At 44.8% G+C, this 8,851-nt stretch overlaps 1 protein-coding gene across 1 annotated transcript; it reads left to right on the forward strand.

The window, feature by feature from the left end:
* Positions 1-5,397: 5,397 nt before the first annotated feature.
* Positions 5,398-7,505, forward strand: LOC119656999 (MYCBP-associated protein-like). Its single transcript, XM_038063739.1, has 2 exons — positions 5,398-6,623; positions 6,681-7,505. Exons 1-2 carry the CDS (start codon positions 5,451-5,453, stop codon positions 7,503-7,505), a joined length of 1,998 nt encoding a protein of 665 aa, XP_037919667.1. The 5' UTR covers positions 5,398-5,450.
* Positions 7,506-8,851: the final 1,346 nt, after the last annotated feature.

Below are 8,851 nucleotides of genomic sequence, written 5' to 3' on the forward strand. Positions count from 1 at the left end.
AGAACACTCATTTCTTTCGCGAAATCCTGTCCGTCACTATCAGTTTTGTCCCATTTGATGTATTTCTGAAAGCGGTGCCAACCTTCAAAGCCATCAGCCAGTAAACCGAATTTAACTGGTTCCGTTTCTGAGAGTTTCAAGCGCTCGTGTCCACATAGGTGAAGGGTAGAGCAGATGAATTGCACCACTCCGGTAATTTCCGACAGTGTTCCGGCGCGTCAACATTCAGCAAGATTTTTGCAAGTGCCGTTATGGCACTAGTTCTCTTTTGACATGCATATTCTAGGTGCTTCCTGAAGCTCATGACAGTCGGCTTCGAGACGACCGTCTGCCCACCGACTACCACCTTCACAGGGTTCTTCTTTCTATGGTTCCTTATTTTTCGTCAAGGTCCGCCCGGCTATACCATTCTTGACTTCCACATCCTCGGGGTCTTTTGCTGTAACACTCCGGCCAAGCTTTGATTTGAACTATAGGCGGATTTACGCTAAATATAATTCGTACCCTTATTGTGTTTTACTAATTATAAAAGGGAGTGTACAACACCTGCGTTCCGCTTCTGTCATGCTGCCAGGGCAGAGCTGAGGCAGCATCTGATGAGTTGCCTCTGTCCTGGTACGAAACCGTAGCCGTCCTCGTCCTTCTTTTTATCTATATAGACAGTTGGCTGAAAACCCCTTCCCAGTTGGTTTTCGGATGTGGGAAGGCAATAAGAACACTCACAAATTGGAGAGGCGAGGTTTCATTCTTGGGAGCACTGACTGCTCTAAAGAGTGTCCCCTTACAAACAGATGTCGCAGGGTTATTAACAATGCTAAATCAAGAAAAATGCGGCACTTCTACAACAAAATCCGCACATAGGCAGACACTGGCCATGGGAATTCCTTAATAAATTGAATGCGCTTAACTCGGACAATTACGCAGAGAATGAGCTGGCCAGGAAAGAAGCAGAAATGCTGTCTTATGGTCCAGAACCCTTCAAAGTGGTCAAAAAGGGATCCATGGTAATTATAATAAGAAAGGAAGAGGGGCGGTTGATGGAGCTATACTGGGTGAAGTTACTTGGACTAAAGCGCTTGCATGATTTTTAAACTTCACCAAGAAGAACCCTAGGTTTATAGTGGGAATACGCACGACCCACAATAGGTTAAATTACCACCCCTGGAAGCTTGAGGGATCTGCGGACACTATCTGCAGATTTTGTGGGGAGAGCGATGGAATCTCCATACAAATTCTAGGACAATGCCAAAACAATTAGAAGCAGGAGACATCCAAAAATTTCTATTGGTTAGAGGGTTGACATATTATCGTTAATATGCACACTATAAACATCAAAGTTTCACAATTGTCCTTTCAGGACGCAATGCAACTTCCCTTGATATCATTCATTGACAATTGTGTGGCCGTGTCACTTAAATACGGGCTCTCTTTTCACCTACCTTTTGAAGACTTCAAGTATGTTTTCGTGTTGTACCTGAGGCAGGCTCGGAGGATTCCTTTCACTGCCCCTTTAGAAAGCAGCCTTCTGCGATTCTGCAGTCTCATCTGTAGTGGCATGACATGGCATTCAGGGACCGGTTGTCGGCTAGCCACTGAGTGGCTCCTACTTTGCACAGGGAGCGCACGTCCCACGAGAAAATAGCCATATTGTTAATAATTTTTCCTTTGCCAGGCCCACCATTGTGTATTCAATCCAGTCCGATGCTCCTTTTGTAGCTTCATGGCATGTTTAAGGTCACCTCCCTTCCAGCTCTTCGAACGAAAAATTTATGAGAAAGATGAATGCCAATTAGATATAATAACGGTTTGCAGAATTTATACAACGAATCAGAAAATTTTTATGAGAGGGCCTCACAAAGACAACACATTTTCTTCTTTTTCTTCTTTCCGTTCACAAGCGGGGTCGGATCGTCGTGATCGATTTCGCCACTTGGCTCTATTGAATGCCTGATCTGGATGCAATCTCGAGGCTTTTAAATCCCCATCCAGCGTATCAAGTCACCATTGTTTCGGCCTGCCTCTTGGTCGTTTACCAACGTTTTCGATGTTCAGACCAATTTTGGTAAGTGAATTCTCGTTAGCATGAATTACGTAACCATACCATCGAAGACCCCATAACGATCGCGGATATTCTCAGTTCGGATGTGATCAAAACGAGTCACGCCATTAGTCCAACGCAACATCTTCGTCTCCATTACCGCAAGACGCCGTTCATTATCTTTTATATTTGGCCAACATTCAGAAACATAGAGGGCGACAGGACGGACGACATTGCAGTAAATTTTAGATTTGAAACGTTCGTTAATATGTCGATCCCAAAGAACACCAGTTGTGGAACGCCACTTCATCCAGGTTGCATTAATGCGTGAAGCAGTTTCATAATGCAGTTCCCCATTCGCTGATAGTATTGACCCCAGATATTTAAATCGTTCAGTTCTGGGCAGGTCACTACCGCTGACAGTGATTGTCGCTGTTTCATGGGGTTCGGTCTTCAAAAACTCAGTTTTATTCAAATTCAATTTGAGACTGTGTTGTACGAGGCGATCATTCCATTTTTGGACAAGTTGCTCGAGATCATTTTTGCTATTAGACGACCGGAATAAAGCAGTGTGTAGGGCGCTGGACGCTAGATATCCCGTGCGACGGGGTCCAAAACAAGAATAAAAAGGAGTGGTGAGAGGGCGCTTCCTTGATGAGCACCAACAGAGACACGAAGCGGTTTTGATACACCCGTCATATTTTGAACTTTACTTTTCGGATTGTGGTAGAGCAGTTGTACCCAGTACACGAGTTCTTCATGCACTAAGTGTTGCTGTAAAGCATACCAGATGAGTTCGTGTGGCACACGGTCAAATGCTTTCTCAAGATCCAGAAAGGCAATGTAAAGAGGGCGATGCTTCTCACGGTGTTTCTCCATGAGTAACCGCGCAGCGTGTATTGCGTCAGTAGTTCCGCAGTTTTTGACAAATCCGGCTTGATTCACGGTTATTTCAACGATTTCACGAATACGGTTGTCAAGAATGCGTTCAAAAATCTTCATAGTATGGGAAAGTAATCGGATCGGACGGTAATTTGAACATTCTGCTGGACTACCTTTCTTCTTCCATATTGGAACAGTGGTACTTTCTTGCCAGTCAGATGCTGTTATTCCTTCCTCAATAACCCGATTAAAGAATTCACTGAGCCACAGTTTTGGCTCCCAGTTCTTCGCTTTCCAGAGCTCAGACGCGATGCCGTCAGGTCCTGTGGCTTTCCCCGATTTCATTCGTTTTATTGCCTCCTCGACTGCTGACACGTGGAACTACTCCAAATGTCGGCAGAGATTGTGGAAGTGGAGGATGAGCAAATTCTTCGAAGTATTCTCGTCATCTATCCATTGCGGCTCGACGGTTGGCAAGCAAAGTACCTTTCTTGTCATTAACGCAACAAGGTAGGTAGGTAGGTATCAGTGGCCGCTCCGAGGAGCCCAATTAGCGCTGTGGTGCGCCGTTTTGATGCCACAAACTCCTAAGACCGTGACTGTTGTTATAGGAACAGGGAAGCAGAGTCCAGCTGGCTCGGATCTTCAGAGCCAGCCCGTAGCATTCACGAAGGAAAGCAGCTCTCCGACCCTGCAGTTAGAAATCTCACTGAGGTCCCCAAAGAATGGTTTACCCAGTGTCCGCAGCCTGACTCGAGCCAGAGCTGGGCAATCGCAGAGAAAGTGCATGAGGGTTTCCCTTCCTTCTCCGCAGCTTCGGCAATGCGAGTTGTAGGGTATGCCGAGCCTAGCGGCATGGTCTCCTATGGGCCAGTGCCCCGTGCAGGACGGCAGCCAACGGCCGATGTTGAGGTGCGGTGCTCTCATAGGGAACGGCTTTGCAATCAGTGACAGTGGTAAAATGTTGGCGTCTTATGAGAATATAATCGATTTGTGTTTTACTGTTTCCACTATAAAATGTAGGAAGATGAGACAATCGTTTCATGAACCATGTATTCATAAGTACAAGGTCATGGGTGTCCGCAAAATGGTTATATGCTCGCCACCCTCATTGAGCGCTCCGAATCCCCTCCCTCCATGGCACCTATTACCTCTGCCTTTTCACCCACATGACCATTAAAGTCGCCGACAATGATGATATAGTCTTCAGCAGGCATATGATAAGTTTTTTCATCGAGAAGTTGCCAGAAGGCATCTTTCTCGGCATAAGATCGACCTGTCTGTGGTGCGTACGCGGTGAAGAAATTAATAGTGCGATCAGCCGATACAATGGTGAGCTTGGTCAGCCGGTCAATCGTTCCACTTCTTTATGGCATCACGGAAACCCTCTGAGATGGCAATGCCAACACTATATTGAGTGTGTGGGCGAGATCGCCGGTCTTTCCAGTTAGGGTACCAACATTTAATGTACAGACACATATTTGTTTTGTCCAGACTAACTTGCTTACGTCCTGACGCCGTCTATGCGTTAAGAACCCTTTCCCATTTCTCGACAGGACCGGGGCCCGCCCTGCTGCGTCGACTGAGGTGGACGCCCTAACATTTCTCCGAGGCTTGTGACTCAATCCGATCATCTTGTTTGTAATGACATTGTATGCATTTTCTTAGTCGGCCTGTCGCGAGACCTGTCACCAAGAGAGATCAGGTAGCATTTAGCATAGTGGAATAACTCCAACTATACTCTATTTATCTCTTTCCCTGATCTCAGCATTTTATTTTTGTTTTACTGAGGACAGTACCGAGTACGTTGCCTCAAACCCTCCTCCTTTACCTCGGCTTGGGACCAGCATACAATGTTAATAGCATAGCGGAGTTCTTGGTCCATTCTACAATGCTGTGGACTTCCGTTTTTTATAAAGTTTGAGCCCATGACTTGGTCCCACGAGTAATCAGGTGAAAAACTGCATCCGTTTGCGTAAGCTATTCACTGCTTGCGGTCCTATTAACATTTTTTCCAGTGTTGAGAGAACGGTCCGCGGGCTATTGCTTCGATTCATCTCTCGCAAAAACCGCTTGCCACTAAAGGCAAACAGATCCTCGTCGATTGGATTAACCTGCTCCCAGCCTGGACCTGCACACTCCTGGAATATCCAAAGAGTGTTTCCAACGGCCACCGCAGGGAGATCCTGTGAGCCCCTCCCGAATTATGTAACCTTAGCCAAACTCATAATGAGATGGGGATAATAAATCATTTCAAATGCTGGCTACCAAACCACATCAAAAATGGAAAATTTGATGAATGTAAGGGTTCTTGTACGCTGATTGTTTAACATCGAAAGGGATTCGTTTGCTTATTACCATAAATTAACGCTAATATAATATATAATAAACTTTCAACGAGAATACGATTTTGCAACCCTAATCACATGGCTTTGCCTCCTATAATTTATATTCAATGAATCTTAGTTCAGCTTGTCATCAATTTCAGTAATCCTAACTTTCATTAATATAATTTTAATAATACACTAACATGACAGCAGAAAATAGGAGACAATCTTGTTCATTAGCTTTTTCCCAGTCAGATGATAATAAATCCGATGAACTCGACGATCTTTCTATCATCAACCAATTCACCCCTTCGTATAGCTCTGTAACACAGGATCTGGGGAAAGATGTGGTGCAACGTGTTATTGATGAAGTTCTTTTCGATCAAGGGGGCGAATATCAAGGATCATCCACAGAATGCTCTTCTAACAAGCCGGAGTCAACCCCGTCCACCGGCAGCCCGAGGGATATTGGAAAGCGCATAAATTATTGGCAGAACTATTTGAAAGAGCATGCAAGGATTAGTGAAAAACTTGCCGCAGCAACAGGGAAGCAGCCTTGCGAACTCTTACTCAATAAAACCGAAGAATATCGGAAAATTCAACAGTGTAAAAGATTAATGGATGTGGCTGAAAGATTGAGCCCAACTCGTTTGATTTCAAGAGAGCCGGTCAAGCTCAAGGAGGTCCCCTGCGGCCCGGATATCTATTCAAAACTTCCCTTAACTGAACAACAGGCCAAGCCTAACATTACACTCACAGAGATGCCTAAAGTTGCTCTACAGGAGCAAGGTATCGACGAATGCGAACCCACAAGGAAGAGTTGGCTCCGCTCGGAATATCTAGGAGATGAGTTGGTGGCCACAAAAGATAATTTGGGCCGCGTTATCGATCACTACCCGGATATGGAAAACCTGCAAATTGTTGGCACTAAGATCGTACCTACAGGACCAAAAATACAAGTGTTGACCGAAGAAGGAGAAGCGGTCAGAAAGGTGGAATTTCTAGTTACAGACGCTTGGTACCGTGACAAAGAGCCTTCATTAGAGTACGTGTTATCGATCAACGGCAGGGAGTTCGATGCAGAGAAAAAAACCCAAGGAAATGTGAATTTCTGGCGAATATTTGAAGCGCAGCCTTGTCAACAGGAAATACAAACACTGACAATTCGCAATAGAGGTTGGAAGGCTGTCGACATCGGGTGGAGTCGAGTAAAACCTAGACGGGTCAGAATCCTGGCACACAATGCGCATATCTACCCAGCGTTTTACTTCAATAAGAACATGCTGAGAATTCAACCAGGAACTGTGGTGACGGTGGAATTTGTTTTCTGTTGCCGGGAGTTTGGCATTTATGAAGAATGTTGGGAAATGAAACTGGTTTGTAAGGATACTTCTTGTGGACTTATGCATGTTTTCAAAGCTCCTTTCGTTTAGGTACCAAAATTTCTTGCGGGCAAATCGATAATGACGGTATCCCTATTCGGACACTGCCAACAGGACGAACTGGATGTTACTAAGTTCTATGAAATTGAACATGCGCTAGCGGAACGGGCAGCCGCGCAAATTACAAAGGAAATCCTTTATGATGTGGCCACACGTGTAACAAAAGACCCTCCTCCGGAGAGTCCTTATCACTTAAACTTTTCTGAAAGTGAACTCTTCACATTAATCAACCCGAATTTGCATTACAATGAGGATATCGTTGAACAGCTGAAGGACATGTATACAGAACTGATACAGGAAGATTACACCAAAACTTGCAAAACGTGGCGTTTCGACATAAAAGAATTGAAAAGCATGATTTTGGATATTCCTGACGATATCAAAAGAAAAGAACTGTATGTTAAATTCAATAAGTTGATAAAAGATATGAGGATGAATCCATCAGTCTTCCGTCCAGATTACAAAGAGCAAAAATTCTTACTAGTTAAGAACGTACTGCTTGGACTAGCAGACAGCATTGAGGGATCGGCTGATAAGTTGGCAGATACTATTCTCGCAACTGATTACGATTTGAAGTTTGATGAGGTCCTTGTGAAAGCTGACAAGTTGCACAATCATATTCCTGTAAGTAGTGAAGAGTGGAGCGACGATAATGAAACTGGTGCTAAGTTGGTATGTGTCGTCAAAGCGGATTTGATTCGGAAGAAAAAGCAAGAAGCTTTCCAAGAGTCCTTATACGTTCAGGCGTATGGACACCTCTGCACTGCTGCTGACCAAATTGTGAGCATTGTAGAAGGGATGAAAAATTTAGAATAGATTCGTAATTTGTATTTATAGGAGTTCATATTGTTGGAATATTAGATTATTGTTTCCAAATTGGGTTTTATTCTCACAATGCTGAAGTCTATTTAGAGCTTTAGGTAGGCTGCTGTCAATAGATTCGAATCACCATAATTATTAACGGCGTAACAACCAGTATGCGGTCTGGGCCTGCCTTAATAAGGATCTCCAAACATCCCGGTTTTGCGCCAATGTCCACCAATTCGATGTTCCCAAAAGCTGTCTGGTGTCCTGACTTACGCCATCGCTCCATCTCAGGCAGGGCCTACCACGCCTTTTTTCTACCATAGATATTGCCCTTATAAGCTTTCCGGGCTGAATTATCCGCACCAACGCCGGCTTTTATCCACAATAGGACGTCGTCAAAAAATATATGGACAAACGGCTTTGTCCAGGGCAGAGGCAACTCGTCAGACGCTGCCTCACCTGTGCCCTGTGAGTGGCATCAGATGAAAAACGTTCCTTTACATATTTGGAAAAAACACGCCAAAGGTGCGAATTATATCCAATTGAAACCGCCAATAGTTTGAGCCTAAGCTGAGGTAAAGCGTCGTCGTTATTTAGGCTACGAAATCCATACTTCGAGGATTCTTCTTTCGAACACGGTCAAGGTTTCGCAATTTTTCTTGCTAAGAACCCAAGTCTCTGATGAATACATGAAGACTGGCAAGATTATTGCTTTGTGCAATAAAAGCTTTGAACTCATGGTGGTGAGTGTTTGTAAGCTGAAATAAGCTCTGTTGGCTGGCAACAACTGTGCGCGGATTTCGTTGTCGTAGCTGTTAGCGATTGTGATTTTCGACCCCTTAAAATATAGTTGACAGTTTTCGGTTTATTGTCCTGTTTCTTTCTTCAGGGGTCGTCAACGATCCTTAACGGGTCGCTTACGATACGGGGAGTGGCGTCCCCGCGGTGCCCGAGCGAGTAGTTCTGACCCCCTAGCTGGCATAATACCTGCATCCGAGATAGTAGCCTCGAGAAAGTTTCTCGGTGAAGAGAAAACTTCTAATAACCGACACACGCTGGGACACTTTGGAAGTCCCCGGAGCCGTCGACAACTCCTTGTCGATGGGGTGATGTGAGCCTAACTCTGCCAACGTATTACGTATTACGTAGTACGGTATTAGTAGACCGTGTTGCCCTGATCCGTCCGTGAGTTCCGGGATCAGCTAAACGTAGGTCAGGCCTCAGGTAACTGGTGTAGGGGCTTTGTCCTCGAGGGTACACCCGTTCCTGACTATTACGACAATGCGCTGGTAACAAACTTAAATGGCTACCACAAACAAAATGAACGAGGAGATAGTGGGAATGGAAAGTGGTTG

This window comes from Hermetia illucens, chromosome 5 (assembly GCF_905115235.1).
Source record: "Hermetia illucens chromosome 5, iHerIll2.2.curated.20191125, whole genome shotgun sequence".
NCBI lineage: Eukaryota > Metazoa > Arthropoda > Insecta > Diptera > Stratiomyidae > Hermetia > Hermetia illucens.